The 27,245-nt window shown below is 45.9% G+C and overlaps 1 protein-coding gene across 4 annotated transcripts in view; it reads right to left on the bottom strand.

The window, feature by feature from the left end:
* Nucleotides 1-243: 243 nt before the first annotated feature.
* BAHD1 (bromo adjacent homology domain containing 1) overlaps nucleotides 244-27,245 on the bottom strand; it is a 77,890-nt gene continuing 50,888 nt past the window's right edge. For 2 of the 4 annotated variants that reach the window (XM_074996981.1, XM_074996983.1), the window contains exons 2-8: nucleotides 24,974-25,026; nucleotides 22,434-24,077; nucleotides 16,997-17,358; nucleotides 13,551-13,710; nucleotides 12,612-12,688; nucleotides 9,785-9,876; nucleotides 244-4,661 (exon numbers count right to left, since the gene is read on the bottom strand). In XM_074996981.1, the coding sequence (XP_074853082.1) occupies nucleotides 4,472-4,661; nucleotides 9,785-9,876; nucleotides 12,612-12,688; nucleotides 13,551-13,710; nucleotides 16,997-17,358; nucleotides 22,434-24,060 (2,508 nt within the window). In that variant the 5' untranslated portion in view covers nucleotides 24,061-24,077; nucleotides 24,974-25,026 and the 3' untranslated portion in view covers nucleotides 244-4,471. The remainder of the gene's footprint in view (nucleotides 4,662-9,784; nucleotides 9,877-12,611; nucleotides 12,689-13,550; nucleotides 13,711-16,996; nucleotides 17,359-22,433; nucleotides 24,078-24,973; nucleotides 25,027-27,245) is intronic. The other 2 variants (XM_074996980.1, XM_074996982.1) reach the window with 1 other exon arrangement.

The following is a 27,245-nucleotide window of genomic DNA, read 5'->3' as shown; positions in this document are numbered from 1 at the left end:
TGTATCTCACCCTCCTCATGCTTTCACAGACTGCTGGTGGCTTTGCCAGATGATGCAGACCCACACAAACTCCAACGTTAAGTTTACCCATCCCGATAGCCGCCTTACAGATCAATTTCGGCAGCCACTTCCACCTCCAAGCTTTGTCCAACCCGCTGCAGTGGACAAACTTACTAGCCAGTGGATCCAAAGCCCACAGCCAACCTGCCGAACAGTCTCAAAGAAAAAACATTTAATTTGAATAAAATATAAACAAGCACAGTTTTAATACATTTAGATTTGTCCAGAGAACAACGAACAAAGAAAGTGAGTCCAATAGGTGGAGCACCAGCCTGGCAACCAGAGAACCTGGCTTTTGTTCCCAGCCTTGCCCCTGACCTGCTGAGTGAGAATAGGCAAGTCAGGTCACCACTCTCCACCCTTTCTTCTTCCCGCCTACTTTTAACTGAGAGCTCTTTGAGACAAGGGTGGTTTCTCACTATGTGCACGTACAGAGCCCAGAACAACAAGGTCTCACTCTAACAGTACAGTTAAAGACATTTACTGATCTTTGATGATGTCGAAGAAAATCCCCTTCCACTTCTCTGAGGTGATAAGTCGTCGTCCCTCTGAAGGCTTTGCTGAATATGTCTGTTCCAAAGAATGTTTCCGTTACGTGTTCTGGAGGCCCAGCTCTTGGATGATGAGGGCTTTTACCACTAAGATGTTTTCTTTTTCCTTTTTAACTCATTGGAGAGGAATACATCCTCTCTCCCAGATCCTCCTGGGATGGAGACCACCAAAAACCAGACTGAGAAAAAACAATGGGGCTCACTCAGCATCTTCCTCCCCAGGTGCCACTCTTGACACAACTGAAGATTCCTAACTGCCGTCTCTATCCCTTTGTCAGCTCATTCTACAACCAAACAAATATCCAGAGAGCCATGAGTGCCCCCTTTCCTCACAACTGCAAGTTTCCCATCAATCCCATGAAACAAGGTCAATCATTAACATCTGCTCATAACCGACACACCCTTACTCATTTCTGGTTCAGTTCGCCTCTTAAGTTGTGTCACCCTGCCTGAAAACTGGCCCGTGCTACAAACTTTACGGGATTCTGAGTGACAGTGAAAAATAAAAACTGCACAACACTTGGACATTTGTTTTCTAAATCAATACAATTTTTCAAATTTATTTTTTAAGAATTACTTCTAATATATTTTTCTCACAGAAGGAGGGTATAGGGAATGTTCTCATTCCATCTGTAAACACTGAAATACAGATCTGGGAAACCAGGGAAGAGACACAAAAAAGTGCATTTTACAAAATTCTCAACTAAAATATATTTTACATGTATTACGTTTCAATTTAAATTCTACCGACTGCATTTTCAGTTTCAAAAAATATTTCCATATCTAATAGATTAAAAAAGCATGAAATAGTCACCTTGTGGATAAGACAATTTGATTCATTTACATGCTGTTTCCACAACAGCATAAGCAACCAAATGTGTCTTGAACAATGTTCTTGGCCTGATGCAGATTCTGATGTAACATCAGAAGAGACAGGATTTCTCCTCTCCAGAGCGTCTGACAGCACACCCCAGAACCTGGATAAATACAATATTCCCCCTTCCCTTTGGGCAAGTCTGATTGCTCCCCCCACCCCCCCCCGTGGAAAGGAGAAAGGACAGAGGTGAAAGGGGAACCAGGAGAAGTAAAACGTTCAGTGAGTTACTGCCATTTCTGCAGCTGGGTAGTAAACACTTTACTGACTTTGCAGTAGTATGCAGATCTGAACGAGCAGGAGGGCTTGGGAAACCCTGTCACAACACCAGTAACTAAAGCTACTCCTGTTGCAGAAGAGGCTCCCCAAACATTTTAGCATGGACTGTCCCAGACCCCACTGATCCTACTCAGGATGGCTGTTCTTAGCATCCCAAACCCGACTTAAGACATATCAGCTTAAGACATACAGGGGTTCCTAAGACTTTCCCATATCACCAGTCCAGGCTGTTTCTTCTGTACTGGCCCAACTGCTACATTCTCCTTGTGCACCCCTCTCCCCCTGGGACTGGAAGGGGACCAGAAGGGCAGGCAGCAGCTACAGAAACTACAATATTGCTCTACAACCACATCATTGTTTACATGGGAGCAACAGCTGTACCCTCCTCCTATGGAGAATCGGCGAGCATCCCTACCATGGTGCTCTCACTTGGCCAAGTGAGAAGCCTGAGCTTACTCCTGACCCTGCTCCTGTACAGAAGTGTGCTCTATGGTGCCAATGGCTGACCGCCTTACTCCAAATAACTGTTAAGGAAAATGCAGACAATTACTTGACACCAGCCGTACCTTGAGGTATAAGTGGGATGCATAAATTATGTGTGCTCAGGTGCCTAGGTTAAATCTCTCGAACGTGAAGACTTGGGAGTTCTCCCATGGGGCGCACTGGTGGGGACTTTGGAATATTTCATCATCCTCTGGAATACTGAGCAGGGACTGTCCATTGAGATCAGGTGAACATGTGTCACACTTCCAGGTTTGGCCCTCATGGGCTTCAGACCTTCTCATCTTCTTTCAAGGTTCTCTGGTCCTTCGATAAACATTCCCCTCTTTGGCATGTAGAGCAAATCTATGGATAACTCCTGTGTTAACAGAAACACAGGCTGCACAATTTTCCACGTAACGGAATTTAATGTAGGAGGGATAATTTCTCCAGGTCAGGGAGGCGTAGCCTCAGCAATCAGAACAAGAGAGAAATTCCCTTGATTCCAGCTCTGTCAGTGCCCACGGTGAGTACAGGTAGTGCTACTTCCACTTAAAGGACAACAACATTAAAGCAGTATGAACACTTCTATTGTTTAACACTAGTTCAGGCGCCCCCAAAACTGAAAATGCAGGTCCCTAGTTTAAATGAGTAACTCCAGCAGTCAGCAGGTACATGGACTGATACAGTGTTGATTCTCATTCTTTAAATTAGTGCAATCTACAAATGGATTCCCAGCTTTGTGTGACTGATTCAATGGACTCTGTTATGCTGTCCTTTGGTTTTCTTTAGAAATAACTTCAATAGTTTGTGTTAAGATAAACTAAGGTATCTCTAGGATCTATACACATAAGGCAAGAGGCAAAAGTATCTGTAGGAATCAGGTAGCATTTTTCAATAACGCACACCTCTCATTGGTCAATTCCTTTCAGAAGCCACAAAGCCACCATGGCAAGCATGTTCAAAATGTCAGCGTAAGTGGTAAGGGTGAAGGGCAGAAGGCAGTGCCAAGACAAAGCACTGCTCACATTCTCAGCGGTATGACCATGCCCAAGACCAAAACAGTGAGGCCAGGTGTCATCTTTAGGCTGCAACAGCCTGAAGAAATAGTCTTCATGTCTTCCCATCTCTAGCTTACTCACCTATTATGGAATGGGCACATCTAGGTTCTACAGGGACTAGAATAAACTACCACAAAGAAAAACGAATTTGGAAGGGAGAGACTAAACCATTTACACTGCTAGGGAAAGCCTCTAATGTCCAGCAGGGCAAGGAGATGAGTATCCTGGAGAGAAGAAAAGCATGGCTTTCATCTACAGCGCAAACCTTGTGCGCTCTGTAGCTTACGACAGTCTATATCTCTTGGGGGTGTGCCTTGTTGGCCAAAGCCCTCTGACAGACACACAGCTTCTCCATAGTGGCGTGAGGTAAGGCCTACTATCCCTCATCCAATTTCCTGCCTTGGAGGTGGAACAGAATTATTGGCCTGCCTAACAGCCCCAATTTGGGTAGTTGGTAGACTGCAGAAAAATTGTACATGGAAAAGGGGTCCCTCGCCCTTTACACAGCAAAACCCGTTCAGTAGGGCAGATGGCAGCTCTGCATCTGGCACAACTTCAAGAACTCCTGCTGGATTTTGAAGTAGCAGTGACATCAAGCACCCCCACACCCTGCCTTTTCTGCTGAGCCAGGAAGGCTATCCCCCTCCAGACAAAGGAACTGGGCTTTATCCTCTCTCGTCACATCATGACATGAAAACCATAGACCTGTCACAGCTTGACTCATACCTGCCCCACAGCATTCCTCCTGCATATGCTGTCCTCCTGCATCAATGATGGCTTTGGATTTAGTATACTGGCTTTTCTCTCCTGCAAAACCCCTCTCAAAAGGTACATCTCTATATACATATATAGATATAGATTTACATATGCAAGTACCTATATCTATATACATATATTTTATAGGTATATATTTTAATTAATTTATGCTTTTTAATGAAGTGCTGTGCTTTGAACTGATGCCTTCCTTGACAGGGATCTGTTCCTGAATGCAGAAATCTTTTCAGTCTTTGAGGGCAGAGTGCGTGGATGTCCCTTCTGGCCTGGATGCAGTACTAGAAAAGTTGCTGAGCATGCATGGATGTCCCAGACGGTCAACCTGCCATTGGCTCTTTGATGCCACTTCTTGTTGCCACAGATGAACTGAAGAGGTTTTTGTTTTTTTTTTTTTACTGCGGATTCTTCAAGATGCGCCCGTGTCGGAAATCATAGACATGGCGGCAGAGGAAAACCAGCTCAGGATCAGTGTCCTCTGGCACCTTGCGATGTGGAGGTGTGGAATACTCTTCTGATGGAGGAACTGTCATTGTTTTCCTGCCTGGGATCCCCTCGACACGACGCTTTGCCAAGGCACAAAATCTGCAATGTAATTAAAATCAAAAAGTTACAGGCAATCACCATTTAGCGCCTTCACTGCTGAAGCCTTCACTATTCCTGCCATGACCTCTTGCTGGAAGAGACTATAATCATTATCTGCACCTGAAGAGTTTTCACCCATTACAGTAAATTCAGGCCAGCCTACTGCAGGAGTGTGGAGGATAAAACTATGGTTTCTGAAACAGAACTATCCTTTCTCCAGGAAGAGTTCTTGAGGTTGATTTACAAGTTACAACTACTCTGAGCTTTATCAAGTAGCCCACTGTTTACATCTCCTGGCTGGCAGAGTGTGTAGTTTTACAGTAAGGAGGATAAGAACAGTTGATCTGCATTGTTTATGCACTTTTGCGTTATTTCTCTCTATTAGCGCTGCAAAAAAAAAAAAAAAAAAAAAAAGACAACAACTCAAACAACTCTGTCAGGTAACAGAACACTTCACTCGCTGAGTCAACAATGCCATTTACTGGTGCTGTATGATGACCAGAAAACTTAAATTAATGCACTCGAAAGTTGGATACTCAGCAACAATACAGGTCATTTATGAACCTGGTCCAGAAGGAGGCATATGTCCATTGGATTATAGTCCTTTAAATCGCTGACTGTGGGTGTTCGCAAAAAAAACCCATGTATAAAATTATTTGCCAGACAACTCATCTGATAACACCAAAGTGTTTTAATTTATAAAAATGGCAAAAGGCTACTGGGCATCTTAAAAACAAACATTTTAGCTCAAATGGAAAGAACATGCTCACCTAGAGCTGTGATCGGAAGCAGAACAAAGCATGCTGTCCAAATACCAAGTAAAATAAAGAACCCTGAGCCTTGCCCAACAGGATGAGACAAGCATGCAGTGGGCAGTGTTGAGAGGGAGAGCATTCCAGGCCCTGCAGAGAAGGTCCTCCCACCAGTCATTTCTAGAGTTTATTTATTGCTAACAGCTGTAACCATCACATTGATCTCAACTGTAGTAGCAGCAGGACAAAAGCAGAGAGCCCTCTTACATAAAGCTGTAAGACTACCCATAAAAGAGAGTAACAGATAGGTAGCCACGTTAGTCTGTATCCCAACAAAACAAAAAAGTAGCCATGTACCACCTTATAAACTAACAAAAAAGTTTATTGGGTGATGAGCTTTTGTGGGACAGACCCACTTCTTCAGATCCGGAGATAGTGCTGTACTGGAAATGGTGCTGAGAGTGAATTGACATGACAATTCTATAACAGAGAGATACAAACCAAAAAAATTGAAATGAAAACTGACAAATCAGGTACAGAGGACAGAAAATTACTTCCTGCAAGCAACTATTCAGTGGCTTGCCTGAGATCACTACAAATATCAAAAATGGGAAGCTGTCTTTGTAAGGCATAAGGTAATTCCTATCTCTACTGAAGCCACGGAGCCAAGTATTGAATTTGAGCATGAGCTCCACTCCAGATAAAACAATAATGCAGTGATGTAGCTCTTTAAAGACTAACAAAATAATTTATTAGGTGAGGAGGTTTCGTAGACACACCCACTTCTTTTGCCCCATGAAAGCTCATCACCTAATAAATTATTTTGTTAATCTTTGAAGTGCTACATGACTGCTTGCTTGTTTTGCTAAGATACAGACTAATATGGCTACTGCTCTGTTACTGTTCCAGTTCAGATGTTGCCCTTGCTAATCTGATGTTAAAGTCTCGCTATTTTAACAGGTATATTCTCAGGTCTTTAAAAGTATGGCCCACTCAACTGATTTATGTGTATTCAGATTCCTCATGTCTGCTTTGTGTCCATTCCTTCTTTGGCAAGGTGATTGTTGTTTGTCCAAATATACACAGCAGAGTGGCACTGCTGGTGCATGATGGCATATAGAACATTGGTTGAGGTACAGGTAAATGAGGTCCTAATCCTCTAAATGACATGGTTAGGCCCAGTGATGGTGTCTCCAGAATAAATGTGTAGACGAAGTTGGCAACAGGGTTTGTTGTGAGGAAAAATTCCAAGATTTGTATTACTGTGCTATGGCCTGTGATTGCTAGCGAGAATTTTCCTGAGGTTAGGTGGCTCTGTAGGACAGAACAAGCCTCTCACTTGGATAGGGTGACCACATTGCTCTATGGCAAATAAGGGACACTGGCCTCCAGGGATGGGGAGCTGCTGTTCCATGTCAGGGCTCCTCGGTGATGGGGGCTATTGTAGCCCCTCATGAGGGGAAGTGGAGGATAGGGATTGCAGCAGGGGCTGCTGTCCTGGGGAATGGGGCTGCTGACCCAGGGAGGAGTTTCCACATAGCAGGAGCTACCTCCCTGAAGTGCAGGATGCTGGGGAATGAAGCAGCCGCCCCTTGGAGGGCTCCCTGGAAATGGAAGCTGTCTCCTCCACAGGTGTGGGATACCAGGGAATGAGGCAGGTGCCCCATGGCAGACCTCGCCGGCAGTGGGGGCTGCTGCCGTGGGGTGCGGGGGAGCGGGGCAGCTGCCCATGAAGGAGCTGCCCTGCAGCAGCTGCCCCAAGACGCAGGGCATCTGGGAACAGAGCAGCTGCCCCTTGGAGGAGCTCTGTGGCAATGGGAGCTGCAGCTCCGAGACACCAAGTGCTAGCGAAGAGGAGCCCTACAAAATATGGGACAACTTCCCCAGTTTCTTAAAAAAGTCAGGATGCCTGTGAGACAGCTTAAATAAGGAACTGCCCCGGGGAAAATGGGATGGATGGTCACCCCACACCCAGAGCCGTAAACGAGACACACATGAGTTGCCTACTCAGCAAGTGAGCAACCTATGAAATGCGGGTGTGAAACAAGTCGCCAAGCTTGTTCTGCAATAGCTGCAGAGCTGGAGTGGTTGAAGGGCACAAGCGTGCATGTAACAGTAATGCAGGCTAAAGGTCAGAAGCTGGAATCTCCATGCTAAGGTTGGCTAGCAGGAAGAAGGCTCCTTGATTTGAAATCATTTGACGATTAAAACCAAACTGCTCTTGACTGCTGATTAAACACGGGCTTTGGTGATCAGATTGTTACTGAACAAGATTCATGGGGGGAACTCTTTATCATTGTGCTCAATACATATCCCAGAGACAGAGCTGCCAATGAAGCTGCAAAATGCTCCACTCACAGGTAAAAGCTCCTTCCTCACTAGCTCGAGTTTCGAGCATTTACTTTGCAGCAACTGTGGTAGCACTGAGAAGCAATCACCATGTAGGAGGCATACATAATTTTGGCCATCTGTTTACTAACCTTGCTAGTTGAACTCTGACCTGAATAGAGGCACTTGGGGGAGGGGGAGGATATCTCTAAGATTTCAATGAAATGGAAACCCCAGATCATGCTACCTTATCAGTTCTTCAAGTGGTTTCAAACAGACATTGTGCAACAGTGGTTATCACGCCAAGAGTCCATATAGGAGCTTCACTGCAGCCAGCGAATTCAGCTTTGCTGACGAGTCTGTGAATACACCTTCCCACTGGCTGTGCTGACATCTTTAGACTCTGGGAGCATTCAAACTAATCCAGCACAGGTCAAAAATGAGCAAATTATGTGGAGTGTAGAGAGATGCACATTTCTAAGGAATGCAGCCAACAGTTCCAATTAGTACAAAATTTATAAAGTTGGCTCCAAACAGTGCAGTAAAAATATATCAACATTTGGCCAGTGAGTCAGGAACAGCTCATTCGTACTGCAATGGGTAACCCCTCAGCATACAATAATGTATCAGGAAAGGCTGTATTCCAATCACAGCAGCTTCATGTCATAGCTTATGAAACTTCATAGGTTCAGAGGAATTAAGAGTAGGAACAAACATATTCTATTTTCCTGGTAGTTTTTACCTGGACATACCAGGTCCTTGTAAGAACATCCTACTTCCCCTTTTGCAGGGGCTCATTGTGTAATCAAGCTTTTCTCTTCTGCATTTTCATGCGATGGCTCACTTTAACACATGTTCAAGGAAGTTTAGTTATGCCAAAAGGAAAATGACAGAAAGTGGTTCTTACAAAATTATTTTAATATCTGAATTACTCAGAATGGATCTATTCCATGAATAGGTGCTCTAGTTGCTTTAATGTAACATCCACCTGTCTATGTCAAGCCACGCCACAGGGCTATGGAACTCCTGTTCAGAAGTTCTGAACCAGTGAAAAAGCCCAATACCATATTATTCCGTCATTAAAGTCTTCACGCACCTGCTTCTGTGGGGGTGAGTTATTTAAAAAACAGCAGGTCGTTCAGAACCAGGATGCACATGCTGTGCAGAAGAATTTTTGTAAAATTTAGTATAAATTTAATTAAAAATAACTGCTTTAGAGAATGACCATTTTTACAAGAAACCCAATGAATCACTGCAACACAGCATAAGGGTCAGTGTGAAACTGGCTGAGCCAGTTTTACTGCCCAAGATAAGCAAAGCATACAAGGCAACCAACAGCACAGAGTAAAAGCACATAAAATAGGGTTTCCATTTTAATAACCTAAGGTCTGGACTTTAAAGGTAATGTCAATTTTGCCACTGCCACTATAAATGATGAAATCTGTTACAAAATACAGATACTCCTAAGTCCTCAAGTCACTAAGACCGATCCATTTTTCCTGCTTTTAAAAACTCTACAGCCAGTTGGCTGTATTGGGAGCCGTAGTTACCCAAAAACACTTAATACTAGAGACATGCCTATAAAGTGTGATAAGGACAGCAAACACATTAGGCTTTGCATTTTAGTTGAAGGAGGAACACACATGAGCACGGGAAGAAGTATACAATGCTTGTATAGGTTCGCTACGTTTTCCTATCACCCTCCAGTCTCGTGACTGAAATGTTATTGTGTTTTCCTGTGTCTACTGACAAGCATATTCTGTGGTAGAAAGGCCCTGCGCGTGCAAACACTTATCAACCTCCTGAAGTGTTTATGAAGCACAAAGCAAAGAGATATTCAAAGGAGCCTAGCACAGGACAAACATTCCTCAATCAGCAGATCACCCCATTCACTAAATGTACTGCTGTACAGTTTAACTAGAAGAGGTAGGCTACAAAGCACATGCAGACTTGCGGAATCAGGTCAGCTAATAGAAATATTGAACAGAACTGGCATACAGAGATAAGTTGCAAAGGCAACAGCAAGTTAAGAGCACCACCTACCTGCAGTACTCTGCAAAGGTCAGAACGTAGCACTTTTCTTCAATGCAGGCAACACTGTTTTCATCCTGGTGTCGGGATGCAAAGATCTCATTCTGCAAAAGGATACACAAGGGAGACAGTCACTCAACTGGACAGGTGCACTCGGAGAGCAAGGCAGACCTATGCGAGCTGCTTAAGTAAGAGAAAGGGGTATTGCCACAAACTCACAGCCAGCCTACTTTATATTGTCAGGTCTCTGCATACATTGCTAGTGTTACAAGTCCCACGGCTGTCACCAGCAGGCAGCTCAATGACACTGCTCATAACCAAATCACTCATTTCAAATGTTAAGTGAGAGTCTGTGACTTATACTGTGGTAAGTGCTTCCAACCAGGTGACCTTTCAGAATGCTAGACTGAGCAGTACGAATGCAGCTTTTCCAAAAAACATTCCTCCAATACCAGCCACAGCAAGAAGATCGCTTAGTGGGGAAAACGTCCTGTAATGTCTGCCAGGGGAAGATACTACAAAAGGCCTAAAACACAAAGAAATCCAAAGTAAAGACAGGACTTTCCATCCTATCCACCCAGACGTCACAGCTCTGGAACTGCATGGCAAAGAATGGACTGTCTTGCAGCCCCCCACACTGTGTAGCAATCTAGGCAGAAAGGAGGAGCTGTCTTCCTTCTCCACCTCCAATGTCCTGCGAACAGTCTTGGGTTTCTCTTTCCTGCCCCAGAAACCTTTTCCAATTAATTTGCAGAAATACACGGTATGGCTGGAGTATGAACGATACTTAGCCAACCTCTCCCACTAGCCTCTGCATTACTGCAGTGATCAGTCTCAGAGTAAATAAATTGTTCCTTTTTTGCCTCTGACTCTTCCGCATCGAGAGAGAGCTCTCTCAAGTGATGGAGGAATGGCAGTTGCCTCTTCTTCCCAGCCTGAATCTTGAAAGTGTGCATCTGAAGCAGCTAGGGAGGGGCTGACAAGTGCAGACACTGGGCCTGGGGTCAACTGAACTGGAGCTAATTTAATGAGTCTCAGGTGTCGTAATCAGAAGTGAAGAGGCTCTGGAGTAACACAGGGAACCCTTATGTAAATGCCTGGAAGCCACAGCCAGCAATAGGCTGCAAGGTTTGTTTCACCTGGAGCCCCAGGGAAGGAGGATGGGCAGAGGACAGGCTATACCCTCTGGAGCAGGGTCAGAGAATGGGAACGTGTTCAACAACGAGACAAGCAATGAAAAACTAACAAGCCCCTAACCTTACAGGTGTGTGAACGTTCTGGTTTCCTTCCTTAAATCGAGTGTCTTTGAGCCATCCCTGGCAAGCCAATTTCACCTCCACAGTCCAGTGGCCGCCTCTCCAGTTAAAGCAATTTTTGTATAGCAAGACAGGTGTCGGCAGAGGAACGTGACTTAGTTCCTCCCTCGCCTGACTTATTAGTGGCTGTGCACTAAAACGCAGCTACGTAGCCTCAGGTTTCATTCATGGCCAAAGATCACAAGGTACCAAACTGGTTACAACATCACATCACTCACTTTGGGCTGGATTAAAAAATGGCATCTCTCCGCTCTTTCGGTTTAAAAACGTACTCCCTCCTTCATGAAAAAACAAATAAAGCAACAGACATACTGGGTTTGAAAACATACTGGTTCACAAGTTGCACTTTAAAAAAGTGGACACGTTGCCCAGAAGGAGCATAGTCCCCTTCTTAGGTCTGTTTTTAAGCCTCCTAATAAATCCATCCTTTTCTGTCCCACACAGATTTACTTTCACATTGTACAAAAATGGAATAGGCACTTTTTGGTCACGAATGTCTGATTTCAGGCCAGAGGAACTGGAATGATCCCCTAGAAAAGGAGCTTTTAATGGAAAGTCACAAAGTCAATTAGCAGATTTAAGGGAAGAAGGGAAGAAGATTCTCCATCCCTTGAGGTTTTTAAGTCCCGGATGGACAAGGTCCTGGCTGGGATGACTTAGTAGGGGTTGATCCTGCTTGAAGCAGGGGGCTGGACTAGACCTCCTGAGGTCCCTTCCAGCCCTATGATTCTGTGATTCTGTGACTCATTAGGGTCTTTTAAATTGGATGTTTGGAATAACTCAGGCCAGAGATTCTCACCCAGCAATTCCAGCATGAAGCGCATAACTTCAGGTTAGCCCAGGCACATCTTTTTACAACAGGGGACTCAAACTCCTGGCCCATGGGCCATCTACAGGCTGGAGCATACTCACAGTCTGGCCCGGGATACCTGGCCGCTCAGTGGGTGAGGTGTCCAACCGTATACCCCAAGTCCCAACCTTTCCTGCCACCACCCCCCCTCCTCCCCCACCTCCCAAGAGCCACAGGGAGTAAGGTTGGAGGAGAGGGCGGGGCCGCTGGGTGTCATGGGCCCCTGTGAGCCAGAGTCTGGGACCCGCCCCCTTTTAGAAAGATATTCAGTCTTGATGTAATATGAAGCATGGCATTTTCTGATTCCCCGCACAGGGCATCTTCCCCTTGCTAAAATCAAATAAGACTCTCTTTAAACAGGTATAGGACTTTTTTCAGACCAGAAAGGTCCTGTGAAAAGTACAGACACTTGTTTCTGCCCATCCTTGGTATTCACAACATTAGATTGCCTGGGTCCTACATGAAACATACAGGTTTTACTCACTCAACACACAACTACGGAAGCATCAGCAGAGCAGCCAGGACACCTGTGTGACCCTACCTCTGTGTGTTCCAAAGGGCTAAGCATGAGTGTCGAGCATGAATGTTCACTCCAGTCCCATCTCCCTGGAAGAGAGTGGATCCTTGCCAAATATCCCCTCACTGTCCCAACTAGGTACTTGGGACTGCTCACCTGATGCATGCTGGGATTGCGACCTCCCTGAGTGTGCTCTGGTCTGTAATACCACAGGAGACTCATCATTAGCTCCCCTGGAAGGAAACAAGAGATATTTCAACATGAGTGATGAAAACACACACTAAGGTGTATCACCATCCAGCTCCAGCTCTCCTGTTTCATCCATCACCCCTTGTATTTCCACAGCTCTCACCTAACGGCAGCAATACAGTGATAAATATTTGATGCTGATTTGAGTTTCCTTTTGTTATAGCAACCGCTGAGGTAAACAAGTGGCGTCACTATTCCATTGCCCCGTCACCACCTATTATTCATTCGCAGTCCCAGATGAAGATGTCGCCAGTCAACAAAGCCAAATGTTCAAATACAGAATAGCAGCTGAGCTGGGATTTGTCAAAGTACACTCGTCCAAGGTTTAGGACTTCAATATTTAGTCCTGGACAAATGCAAAAAAAGGAAGAAGTACTAGCATGGTCCCAATGGTGGCTTCACCACCTTACGTTTTGCTACTTGCAAGCTGTTGGTGGTATGACTTTCTTGGGCCATTTGGCTTCCTACTTGCTGCAAACCAATGATTCATCTCCCAGATTTCTGTCTACATTTGCACAATTAACGATTCATGAGATACCTGCTCTGACATGGGAGAAATTGTTGCCAAGATCTTTAGTTAGTAGATCTTTAGAGATGCTTTCAGGACAATTACTTGTTCGGAGTCAATGACTGAAAAATAGGAAATTTCAGGTCCTGTAGCAGACGTCACCATGCACAGCTATGGGGCTCTGCTTCCCTAAGTTCTTCCCTTTACCACTCAAATAGTGGAGTTGTTCCAGCAAATCAGCAATTACTAAATTGTGCTATTAACCCATTGTCACTCAGTTCTTTGGAATCTGACAGACAGAGAATAAACATGTCATATTCTAGTTTTCTGCTCAGTACCTGTTTTGGGGTCTTCCCACAGCGCTGATATCTTTGCCACATAAGGCATAGACTTCTTTCGCGGTCCTGATTTCAAAAGGACTGTATCTCGTACCCGGATAATTTCCCCATCTCTCTCCACAGCCTGGTAGCTCTTACGAACAGCTGGCTCTGGCTCATTCTACAATGTTGGCCAGAAAAAGAGAAGGCAAAGAGTTAGGCTAGGAAACACTTCAGAACATGGTTTCCCAAACTGGGGAGCATGCCCCCCCTTGGGGGCGGCGTGAAGAGATTCCAGGAGGGGTGCAAGGCAACCCAGTTCCCCACACCATTCCTACCCCACACCTGAAGAAAGAGCCAGCCTTTGCTTCCGGCTCTCAGCCCTGGACATTTTATGTGGGTGACCCAGCACACACTATAAAAAGCAGATGGCCAGCGAAGACCCACATGGAGCTAGCTGCCTCCTACAAAGGTGAGTGAGTGTGGGTTGGGGGGAAGGGAAGGAGGATGGGGTAAGAGCAGGGGACTGGTATTGCCTGTCTTTGTGGGAGGGGAGGGGGCTCAAAAGGGTGGGTCGCAGGACTTGGGTGGCTGGCTCCGGCACCATGGGGCTCAGGCGGCTCTGGATGGTGGCTGGCAGGCACATGGCTGGCCCCAGTAGCGTGGGGCTCAGGTGGCTGGCCCTGGCAGCGCAAGGCTTGACATCTCAGGCTGGCAGGTGGGCAGCTGGCCCTGACAGCATGAGGCTCGGACAGGTGGTTGGGGTGGGCGACTGGCCCCAGCAGCATGGGGCTCAGGCAGCTGGCTCTGGCAGTGCAGGTCTCAGGTGGGCGGGCAGCTCTAGCGACTGGCACAGGGCTCAGACAGCTGGCCAGGTGGGGCTGCACCAGGCACATGCAAAGGACCAAGAAAAACTATCTGTGCTTATTTTTAATTTTAATTAACATTTTTATGTCAAATTTTAAACTAAAAGTTGAATTTTTGATAAAAAGGGAGGTTGGATGATGGTAAAGAGGTGGTGGGGGGGGGTGAGGGTTTCCTCAAAAATCAAAAGAGGGGTGTGATGCATGGTTTGGGAACCACTGCTTTAGAACAACTAATTCAAGCTGTCTTTAATTGTCTTGCTCTTGGTTAAAACAGTTCACTAAAAGCCCTGTCCAAAGTAGTGCACCTTGACTACAAGAGAGCCCAGAGAGAAGTCACACAGCAGAAACCCACCCACAGCATTTCTACAGCCAGGGGTTAATCTGAAAAGTGGGTGTGAACTACTAGCTAACGAATTCAGAAATGAGCCACAGAACATCCTTCTGGGTTCCTTAATCAAGTGTTTTCAGGTCAAGTAAGGCCACTAGTCTGGTGCTCAGCAAGGCTATGAAGAAAACATACAGCTATTGCTTCTGTACAGTAAAGACTGCACAATTGCCATCCTGCCCATGTAAGAATCAGTTCTAGTCTAAAAGGAAAAAGCAGTACTTCAAACCCAACAACCCCTCTGTACTCTACACGAACCAAAAGGATCAGTCCTACACCTGGGTGCACACTCAAGCCTGCTTTCATGTACGTGTCCTTGTGACAACAAATTTTTAATGTTACAGGTTGAACCTCTTTAGTCCAGCACACTCTCATCCAGCAACATCTATAATCCAGCAAGATTTTAGTGAGCTGGATGACCACTTATGCGTGTGGCCAAGTTTCCCACAGTCCCCTAAAGTTTTTTACAGTCACTCGTCCTGGCTCTCAGTGTTCTGTGCTGTATTTAGCTTTTACTCCTAGATGTCTTCTAAGAGCCCAGTAAGCAGTGGAAGCATTGGTAATGTTTCTAGACACCATATGGACCTCCCATGATGCAACAAATTCTCCCTCTCAGCACCAGTCAGCTCCCGCATGTGCTGGACTAGAGAGCTTCAGCTTGTACCAACCGAGATATCGTACATTTCCAGTAGCTTCTGCTACAGAGTCACCAGAGGCTAAATTTATTTGTTCTTTGTTATTTATTTGTTTGCTATGAAATGTAATAGCTATACTTTCTCAGAGACAGATGTAAAAACTATTTGTAAGAATGCAACAATGTGTAGTATCTCCTCTTCAAAGTGAAATCCACCTTTCCAACAAAGTGAGGCCAACGGGTTGCAACCATACAGTCTGGGCCAGGGCAAAACTCATCTGAACTGAGTTACTTGATTCTTGGCTTCTCGTTCTTCCCTGGGCACGGCAAGCAGCACATGCTCTTGCCCCAACATGGCAAATAAGCAAAGAGAAGACCTAAAATGTGAAGGCGGCTTTTCTGCTCTGCTTCCATTTGACCTCTTGGGCACAAGGAACAAGAGCAATGGCCTCTGCCTCTGTGAATATATGTACAGTGCAAACTGCATCTCCTCACCCCTCAGCTAAACTCAATGATGATATTGCCACTCAGGCTAAGAGCGGGCTCTAAAACAGAGCAGGGGAGTTGGTCTTGAGCCCAAGCTCCCACATGAGTGGGAACGTCTACACAGTCATTTTCAGCACTGAACTGCACACCAGAGTCTGCAGCTCTGAGCTCTAAGATACTCATGTCTTGGAGTTTTCTTCAGCGTAGATGTACAGTCTGCGGCAAGAGCCATCTCTACTGCCCCAAGACGTGCGGTAATATCTTTCTTCCCCTGCGCCCCCAATTTGCGTGTATACTTTAAGACCATGGATAAAGTGCAACAGCAGAGCAGAGTGATCACCATGCAGCAGTTTCCTCATAGGGACAATTTCTACTCCTCCAAGCTCAGAATGCTAGAGACCTGTTGAGAGAGGAGTCTAGTTTGCACACATACATGGAGAAGAAGAGTTGGCCAAACCACTATATGTAGGGCACAAAAGACATGGCCCCTGCTGGACAGACTATGCGTCCTTCCTAGGGCCATGCACGCATGCATGGGGCAACAAAAGAGAATTGTTGCTGGAGCCACAGGCAGCCGTAATGGCCAGCAAGATCAGCTCAAGCAGGTGGGCAATTGCTATTTTTGTTTCAGAAAAGCCATTGTATTGCTGCTTTCTCTAGTCCCTGGGGTGGGAACTGGAGGTACCACCTGTTTCACTGCTTCTCTGACCCAGCCCGTGTCCTGGCTTATGGGAGGCAGCCACTCTGCTCACTAACGGCAAACCCAGCAGCACTCGTTAACAATTATGTGAGAACAGGGGAAGCAGAAGCAGGTTCCCGTTTTAGTCTTTTCTCTGCTTACCCATCATGCCAGAACCGAGCAGGGCACGTTCTGCAAAAGTACTGGAGAAAGAACAAGAAGTCAACTGTCCAGTGGCCCCAAAACCCAGGGAAAATGTTTTGCACTAATCCAATTGTTCTATCTCTTGGACCTACAGGCAAGTCTACCTAACCTGAACTCCTCCAACCTCCCTTCCTTGTTTCCACAGGACCTCAGCTTACCATGCAACATGTTCGGAGGTGTCCAGAGGAAAACAGAGTTTTTCCCCAAACTTACCACAACGTACACGGCCTTTTCGCAGGCTGCACCCACAGGTATCCAGCCATTGGTCGCTCTCCTCCTGCTGATGCGCTGCTGCTTTGGATGAGAGTGGCCTCCTGCTGCTTTACTATCACAGGCATGTAAGCAGCCCGTAGTATTTCGGAGACCAGATTTGGAACCACTGGGAGGTTTGGAGCTCTGTGGACACTCTCGGGCTATGGTCTGGGGATCCGAGTTGGGGGTCTGCAAGTGAGGAACTGGTTCAGCAGCTGGTGGCACGCTGGGCACAGGGCATCCTGAGAGTGGGTGGGCAGGCGACGCGGGGTGCCCTGCCACAGGGATTGTGAGGCTCAGCTGGTCCAGAGATTTGCAGCCTTCTAATAAGAGAGGGGGAGAAGGGAAGAGCGGCGTATTTGTACTGCAGCTTCTTGATAGTTACTAAATTACCCAAATGATCCTAAGCTAAGCAGTATTCTCACAGAATGCTCTTTATTGCTTTCCTGGTAGTAGGTAATACTTACACCTAAGAGAACATGGGCTTCCCCTATGAGGGAGCATTTTGTTTGACTGCTGGTTTGAAAAGCAATGGACAGGGTGCTACTTTGAAAGGCAGCGAATTACATCCTGCAACAAACCCATTTGATTTTCCCTCGGTAGTGTCAGTCTATCCCATGTAAAGGGCTGAGTTGGCACCCTAAGTGATACTAGACTTTGGTGACTCCCACCTGCCAACGTACACCTAAAGGTAACTACATTGTACCGGGAGAGAAGTTAGAACTGGTAGAGGACTAAAGTACACATTAGCTATCCGTCAGGGTTGGATACACCACTCAGAATGGGACAGTGGACAAAATGACCTTTGGAATCCCTTTCAGCCCTAGCCCTCTGCACAAATCCAAAAGCCCAATTTCCTTCAAGGTGCCAACCCAGGTACTAATTTAGTCAGTGCAAGTGAAGAGCTTTCTCTAATGGGATCCAGCCAATGATAAAACATGGGGCCAAGCTCAAAACATAGCTTACGTTATTGCCTTCAGGACAGCTGTATACCCCCTGACAGACAAAGCATCCCACAGCTTTTTACAGGGATAAAACATCCAAAATTCCCAGTGCAAGAAGCGTTTAACCCACAAAATAAGCATGAGTGAAAAAAGAAAGAAGCTTAGATCTGAACCAGTCTAGTGACACAGCATTATCATCAACTCCAGCAGGGAGGGAACTCCCAGCTTAACACGGAGTCCAGTACATCTGAAAATCCCCCTGCTTCACGAATCTGAAAGCGTGCACTCCAGAAATGCCAACAGGGCAGCTTCAGGCAATCTCGGACTGCGACAAGGTTCACAAAGATAGCTGCTTTAATACACATCTGCAGGTCCCCGAGTGGGCACCGCCTCAAAAATCAAAGCATTTAAAAGAATCAGCATAACAACTGATTCAATTTACAGACTGAAGCATGGCTGAGGCTACTCTTGACAGTGGGAAACTGCTGCCCTCTGCCTCCCACTCGGTGAGCTGTAAAAGGTTATGAAACAATCACTATCCTTGGAGATCAGAGCAGTCACAAAAGAAAGATGCATTCACAGAGAGCAGTCAGAGCTATAAAAACAAGTGCAGCTAATAGAACTGGTCGGAAAGACCCTTGATCTCTCTTCGTGCTCAGTTCGTAGCAGCGGGTAGTGCTACAGATGTCGAGCTCTGTTCCCCTGGGAGGAGGCGTGCTTCCTGTAACTCACAGCAGCTTGCCTCTGACTCTTTAGCTGACAGGTCTAGGGGTGACCACGATGGTATTTAAAAGACGGCGAAGTGGGAGGAAGGATGTTGGAGGGCACAGCAGGGCACACAAGGTGAACGGAGCAGTTGTACTAATGAAGGGAAAACATCCCAGAATGATGGATGTGGGAAAGTCGTCGGAACTCCCAAAGGGACACGTCTACGTGTTTTGAGTCAAGAGCTGGGACCCCTTGGACAGCCACTGTGATTCAGTCACTGAACTGTGTGATGATTAGGAACTGGAAAGCTGGCACCACGGATGGCCCAGACTTCTGGGCTAATTCCTCAGATGATCTGAATTGTACTGAAGGAGCCTCAAAGACATTCAGCTCAGAAGCGCTTTTCAGTTCTAACCTGAATAGTGGCAAACAGCATCCCACTAACAGCAACCCATGTGCCTTAAGAAAGGGTGAGACTTCAGTCAACACATGCACAATAGGGCCACATGAACCCCATCGTGTCCTACATTCCCATCTGCCCTGCACACGCTCCCACCACCCAAAGTGGTCATTGCCCAGGTTTAACCTCCCTAACACCCCATCACCACCCATTAACTCATCAGTTGCAAATGATGCCAACGAAGCATTCCCCATGTTTAAAACTAGATAACCACAGTGGCCATCTCCTCAACAAGTTTGCTCGTTCTTAACCCCATTACCCTGCCCGCTGGCTGCTCCACTGGAACATATAAGGAAACCCTCACTTCTGCGAGATATGGCACTCGAGCACAGCCCGCAGCACCAGCCTAATCCCTTCACCTGTACGTAGCAGACTCCCATCATTCACCTGCAACTGAATGCACCCTGCCCAGTGAAGGAGACTGGCACCTCATTCTTACAAGGCTCTGTGCTACTCTGAGTACAAAATTAACACCTGCCTGCTGTAAAGCAAAGGCTAGCGTCTATGAGCAGCACTCAACTTATCCCGCCACTAGCAGGATGGCAGCATTCAGAATTAGTTACTTCTACAAGGGCAGTTTGGCCCCACCAGGTCCCCAGCTAACCTCTCTAACCACAGAGTGTACTCCGCATGAATACAGATATCTGCGCAGCACTTCAGACATCAAGCTGGCAATACTTGGGGAATTGTCATCTCTGCGAAGGACATTTTCCAGGTTAAGTAATGCTTAAATGCATGGAAGTCAGCCTTCCCAGGAAAGGCTTCGATCTTTCCCACCATTGTTAACAGACCAGTTCTAGGACATTAAAATTTCCTTGTTCTAGAAGATCCCGCCCCTTCACACTTCAGTCAGCAAAAGCAGCAACGCTCAGGTATTCCAGTTTTGCAGAATTCTAAATAAAAACTACTCAGCAAGGATGGCCGGATAATACAAAGCCCATCTACACCTTTGAACACACACAACCCAAATGCACCACATTTAAATAAGTGTGTTATCTTACTGTGTGCCTTTAAGAAGAAGAAGAGGAAAAAAAAACAAAACCTAGAATTGAGAAAGTCTAGGAATAAAGCAGAGTTGGAGAAATCCTACCTGTGAGATAGATTTGCACTACTCATGGCTCCTTAGCTAACTTATCGGCTTCCATGAAGGCATGACATCAATCTTCTCCCCTTCCACAAGGCATCAACTTTTCTCCCTCTCCATAGGAAATCACACAGAGCGCCACCTTTCAGGCAAGCATCGCTCAAGCGTCTGACCCAATTCCATTTCGTACCGCATGGGTCGGCATGACTCAAGGCAGTATGTCAAAGACCACTATTCTTACTTCTGAACTAATCTTCACACAAGCATTCAGTTATGAAAACACTCAGAACTGTTACTGACATTTTTATGTACTGTCTAGCCTCAGGGGTAAGGTGCTGAACAAGGACAGCACAGATACATTTTGGAAAAGGAAATCTCTGCTTCACTCAGGTGCTCCTGAATTACAGTACCTTCTTAGGCAGGACAAGGCCATCTCATCCTGTACTCTTGACTTAGAAGATTCATCCACCTAATTAAAATTCCTAGCCATTTTAATTGGAGAAGTTATCCTTCCATTTGCATCCTAAACCGTACAGCATCGCTGCATGGAACTGCACCAACCTAGACGTTTCCATATGACGCAATCCCTGTTTACAGACTACACTGCATTTTGGTAGTAGCAACACACAACCTCTTTAAAACTTGTTTTCTTCCCCTGAAAACATATGATCGCCCTGACAGGACAACTCTGGTCACCAGATTTAAATATTTCACATGGCTATTTTTTAATATAGCAAAGGTGAAGCTCATGGATAAAACCACAGTACAAAACCTGTGGATAACACCTTTAGGAAAGACAGCTACACAAATAGCCCAACCATTTATTAAACATTTCAGTGTCTCAGAAGCTAAATACAAAACCAGGAAAGGAGATCTAACAAGATCTCAGGAATCCATGTTCAGTGAGTTAATTATCTCAATGTACAGGGGGCAACTCTCACTAACACCTTTTGGTGTTTTTCCAAACTGGATTGTGTGACAGAGGGCTAAGTGACAGAAGCTGTGACAGCACTCTGATCACTGGATCACTCGTTAAAAGACCCCAGAGGAAACCTGAGGAGCAAAGCTGTGCCTAATTGATAAGCAGGGGATGGGCAGGAGAGAGCGACAAGATTAATGAATCCATCAAGCCAGAAAGTAGAAAACACACAGGAAAGACGTACTTTGGGGTGGTCGGGGGGGCGGAGGGAGAGAGAGAGTCTGAGAAAGGCAAGCTGGCTTTTCAGGCTCAAAGGCTCGGAGAGCAAAGGAGCCCATGCTATTGTAAAGAGCTGCACAAGTCTGGAAAGGTGATGGGCAGAACACTGTAATTCATTGTATAAGGTGTTTGACTAAGTGTCACCAACCAGGCTGTGGCTAGAGAAAGGACAGGAGCAGGCCAGTGCCCTGTCACAGGCAGCATCTATGGAAATACTCAATAACGTTGGTGCATTCAAAGAAAAGAAAAAAATCCACATAAGAGATTCTGTGAGATCCAAATAAAATGTATTTTGGGAATTCCACTGTTCCCAGATCAGGTCCAGTGCAGAAGACAGGACCAGTTTCCATACACTGCCTGACCAGTATGCCTCAACCCTTCCCTAAAGTGATCCCCTCTAGCAGGGAAATAGTCATTCAGTCTCCATGGTCTAGACCAGCAGCTGGAGTCAGCTATGACTCTGAAGAACTCTTATACACTGTGGTGGCCGTCCGGCAACCTGAACCAGTCATTCACTAGGAACTGAATGCACCACTTCCTATAGATTAGCTGGTTATTATACTAACACTAACCGAAACAGAATTCAAACCAGGAACTACCTTCTTTCTGTCCCAAATCTTACCACCAGACTTCTGACTCAATTTTTCCATCGCCGTAAAACGTTTAATGGAAACAGAGCTTTCAGAGGAAAAGGAAGGAATGCCATAACACCTAGAAGTGTAGCTGAATGTTGACTCTTCCTCACCAACAGACAGTACACGCTCCAGATTTAGCTGAACAGAGTACACAGGAAGCAGGCGTCTTACTCAATCATACACAGGCAACAAGGTTCCCCCCCTCCTCCCTCCTACACACACACACACACACACACACACACACACACACACACACACACACACACACACACACACACACACACACACACACACACACACTTATTAGTGTGCTAATTTAAGCCCCTTCACTTAAGAATGCACAGACCTCAATTAGTTACTTTGTCTTACCTGCTGCAAAAGGCATTTTGTAGGGGTAGCTGTTCCGTCCTGCATGCACATTGCTAATCCTGCTCTCTGGCACATGCATAACTCCACAAAGGCTGTAACTGTTAACATCTGTTCCCTCTCCACAACAGTATGGAGAGTTACACCAGTGAAGTGGCTGGAAAGGAGTACCTGATGGTAAGGAAGTTGGAGATACTAAGAGCCCCTCACAGGTAGACTGTGAAAGCTCACCCTTATGGTAAACCGAGCAGTGAGAGTAGCCACTGTATCCACTTTGGCCATAATAAACATAAAACCTGTTCAATGGAGTCAAATCTGAAGTTTCACAGAGACATCCACAATCTGTGTGATTTCCTGGCACAGGCAAGGGATGGAACTGCTGCACAGGGAAGGAAGGCTGATGAAATTCCTGTTTGGGAGTAGGGGATTTCTCCCCAGGTCTCCCATACTCAGGTTTCATGGAAGCTTGCCCACCCATAATCAAAGGCAGTCTGTGGTAGAAACCTTCTGTGCTATCGTAGGAGTTAGGTAATGGTTCACAGCGTAGAGATTCGATTTTCCCAAGGACACTAGAGGAGTCCTGGTGGTCTGCTTTCCTAAAAGAACTTGCAGAAAATCCTTGCCAGCCACGTGGACCTTCCATTTTTACACTGGACATTTCCTTTTTGGATTTGACACAATTCTTCCTATTGGCTTTGGCCCACTTGAGCCTCGATTTAGAACAGTGATTCTCAGACTTGCCCTCTCCATCTGATTTACTCCTTGGTTTCAGAGGCTGATCTTTTTCATGGGTCAGTTTCAAAAATGCCACAGCGTTGAGACTGGCCAATCTCTTTGGGGTAGGATGATAGGAAATTCCACCTTCCTCCCTCTTTGTTCCATCTTCAAAGACGTCTTGCAATGAATGGTCGGAGCTGCTGCATTTCTGAGTGGAGCCACTCTGATTCTTTCCCTTAACTGTTTTCACAGCTGGTTTTCCCAAAGAGGGCCAGCTGCCACTAGCTTTGCAGTGCAAGCCCCTAGTGCTACAATCTACACTGGTTTTGACGGAGTCTTTTCGAAAACGCCTGCCAGATAATAAGCCATCATCCCGTTCAAACAGAAGGTTATTTACTGCCTCTGCATTCAGAGAGGCCAGTCTCCGTTTCCTGGGCTCCAAAGGAGCAGTATTAGTCTCCTGTTCTGTTCCAGGACAAATTATTGTGCACTTTTCCCCAGATGTATCACTCTTACCTGCTCCCAAAGTCTGAACTTGTTCTGGGAAACAGGGAGGTCTGAAGTCATCCATCCAATTGGAGAGGTCTCTTCTTGTGCCGCTCTGGGTCTCCTTTGACAGTGATCCAGCCACGTCCTCTAGCCTGGTGAGAAGCACTTTGCACGTTTTTTTGTCCACAGAAGTGATGAGACGTTTCCTTAAAGGGTACGTCTTTCTGCTCTCCTGAAAATTCCTGCTTTTGTTCACACCTGTAAATCCGCTCTGGCAGTTCTGAGTATCAGTGGTGTCTCCTTGCTCACTGCACTCTGCCTCAGTCCTATCCATTCTCTCACCATCTACTGGTGACAAAGCCTGGCCAGCAGAACCAGCTGGATGTTTTAGAAGAAAAAGTTGTTTCTTCCGGGCATGAGTCATAGAACCAGGTTCCAGTCCTGTAAACAGAAAAAGTGTCTGTTAATATCTCCGAACGGGATCCACCTTCTCCCAATACACCGGATGCCAATTAGGCTATATTTTATACAGTATCCAGCATCCTCAAATATTTCCTTTCTGGGCCATGACCAGTTTCAACCAATCAAAAAACAGGATGTAAAGAGATGTGGTTGAACATTAAGCCACAGACCATTACATTAATTAAAGATGTGGCTGATACTGAAAGGCTCAGGAGCCAGGAAGAATCAGAGTTAGAAGCCAAAACTTCATCCCTCACATGCCCTATTATGCCTAAGTACTATTCCAAATACATTACATGAAAGTTAAGCCCCTAGTTAAATTGACGATTGTTAATGAAAGTTAATTTAAATGCATACCCAACATATATGCTGTAAATACCATCTAGGTATTTTTGATTACTCATGTATTGTTAGAAGCAGGGCTATTTCACAGTCATTTCCCAGGACAACTAGACGAAAGATAACAAGATCACCTTACCAGGTCAGGTGAAGGCTGAACTTTAAAGAAATACTAATGGACAGAGACTTACCAACTATAAAACAAACCTAACACATAGCTAAATTTTTACTTGCATAAAGATTTGTGTAAGTGCTACTTTTAACAATTAGTTTGACATTTTAATGGTCTTAAAGACAAAAACTTCAAGTAAGCCATTTGATCTGTAGACAGGCCTGAATAACAACATACATAGACTGACACCAGGATTGATAACATTCTCCCATTTGGAGGGCTTTCAGTTATGACTTCCCAAATTGTAAGGCAAAGATGTTAATTTAATCCAGTTTAGTTAGCCTGATTTTTATATTCTCACTTTTAATGGATTTGTTTACACTGGATTCTTTTGTTTAGGTAATAAAATACATGAATTACCAACCTTTACGGTTCAAATGTTTCTTTCAGCTGTCAGGGTACCAGATCTACCAAGTCCTAAGGGGTAAATAAGAAGCAGTTCAGACCCATACGCTGGAGGTCCACAGACTTGCCTTTTAGACCTTGCAGACCTGGTGCTAAGGGACCACTTGATGTTTGAGGGAAGCCTGAGTTATCTTCTGATCATTTCTTCCACTAACAAATGTAGATTTTAGAATGTTTGCAGGCATAGGATGGTGCATACCTACAAGAGGACCAATTCCCCCTATTTTCTCATACCGCAGTGGGTAAATTTAACTTTAAATTTAACTTCAAAATGAAGAGCAATCAGAAATAGATGACAAGACCTTTTCTTCCTCTATTTAAAGCAATGAATTTTGTCGTATTGAGAGAACAGTCTTCTACTTATCCACCAAAGAGGTACAGAATGGGCTGAGGAAGTGCAACCATCCTACACAAGCCCATCCTGGAGGGAGCCCCTCTATCAGACTGGATGGATAACTGGCTTGTTGTAGTATGGCTGTTTCTATGATGCTATTTCTTCTCGTCCCCCCATCAAATGGGTAATTCTCCCTTTGCAGAAATTTATCCCAAGATTGTCCGGAGCGTCACATGAAAGTGACATTAGATGTCCCATTCCCCTGACAGTGCTCACCTTTCCTTTATAGGACACAGTCTAAATCCACTTGAATAGGCATCTCTTTCCAATATTTTATTAATAACATTAATAAAGTAGTAGCATTTTCATTACGTCCAAGTCCAAAATGCCTAACTTAAATAGATGTCCGAATGTTATCATCTCCCTCCTTCTCCATCTTTTCTAGTGGCCAGTTACAACAAATTAGCCATGAAATGAAAAGCAAGGATGCAGACTCACAAGAAAGGGAATGTGAGGGAATTCTGCACAAAAACACAAACAAACAAACAAACCAAAACACGTGCACAATACATTAACATTCTGCAGATTTTGTTAATACATGTGACGAATTCCATCCTGGCAGTGGGAAGCATGGGCCACTGGCTGCACCCTGCATCTGGGACATGGACTTGGTGCTGATGCTGCACCTAACTAGGGTGACCCGATGTCCTGTTGTATAAGAACAGCCCTGATATTTGGGGCATTGGATTATACAGGTGCCCGTTGCTCCCCACCCCCTTGCTAACGTTTCACACATGTTGTGTGCTCGCCCTACCTGACCCTGACAAAGCGCAAGGGCTGGCCCTGTCCCAAAACAGTAGAGTCAGCCCTGCAGGATTCCAGCGTGGAGGGGCTTAGCATGGAGGGATCTAGATGGGGGGTGACAGGTGCTGTGCAGCTCAGTGGGGAGTCTGGGTATACAGGATGCACAGAGGCTCACTGGCTGGGGGGGATTCTGAGTGCCGGTGTAATAGGACTATACATGGGGGTCCAGGTGAGGAACACTAGGGATCAGCATGAAGGGGTTAGAAGCTGGCAGGGGGATGTGGGAGGGAGTGGACCAGGGAAGGGGCTCAGTGTGGTAAGCTCATTGGAATGGTCCAAGCACACAGGGGATGGGGCTTTGTGGGGTGGGCATTCAAGGATGGGGGGTGGTCTCCATGACGTGGTGGGGGTCTGGATGCTGGGGGGGCGGGGTTGTTGGCTGGGGAGTCTGGGTGCAGGGGAGTGGGACTTGGCAAGGGGTTGTCTGGATGAAAGGGGGAGTGGCTTGACAGGGTGGTCTGGATGTGGAGAGTCGAGCTCAGCCGCGGGGGCTGGGTGCGGGTGGAGGAGGGTCTCTGCAGGTGGGACTGGGCATGAGGGGGATCTGGGTATGGACACAGGCAGCACTGACCAGAGCATCCCCAGCCCCACATCCCCACAGTGACCTCTCTCTCTGCTGACTCTTCCCAGCACCCAAAATGATACACCTGCGCTGCTGGTGAGGGTTGAGCGGCCGCTCTTGCAGCTTCCCCATCAGAACATACGTTTTTTCTGCAGAGAAGCAAGGAAATCCACAGCAGACATAAATCGTGCGTGCGCACACAGTGGTGCAGAACTCCCACAGGTGGCAAATGTGGCACAGCTTACAGCCTAGGATACATCCCTTGTAGGTTTGGTAGCACAGTCAATGCTACCAAGAGACCCTACCTGTCTGAAAGGCTTTTCAAAAACCATCAATATGAATACCTAAAATCATTTGCCACTACATCTGAAAACTACAGTTAGTAAGATTCCCCCTTCAACAGTAAGTATCATCTGGAATTCAGAAGCAAATTCATACAACTCTCCCTACTTGACTCTGAAATATACGTTT

This window comes from Carettochelys insculpta, chromosome 6 (assembly GCF_033958435.1).
Source record: "Carettochelys insculpta isolate YL-2023 chromosome 6, ASM3395843v1, whole genome shotgun sequence".
Classification (NCBI taxonomy): domain Eukaryota; kingdom Metazoa; phylum Chordata; order Testudines; family Carettochelyidae; genus Carettochelys; species Carettochelys insculpta.
The sequence above is the reverse complement of the archived record's forward strand: the minus strand, read 5'-3'. Positions and strand labels throughout refer to the sequence as shown.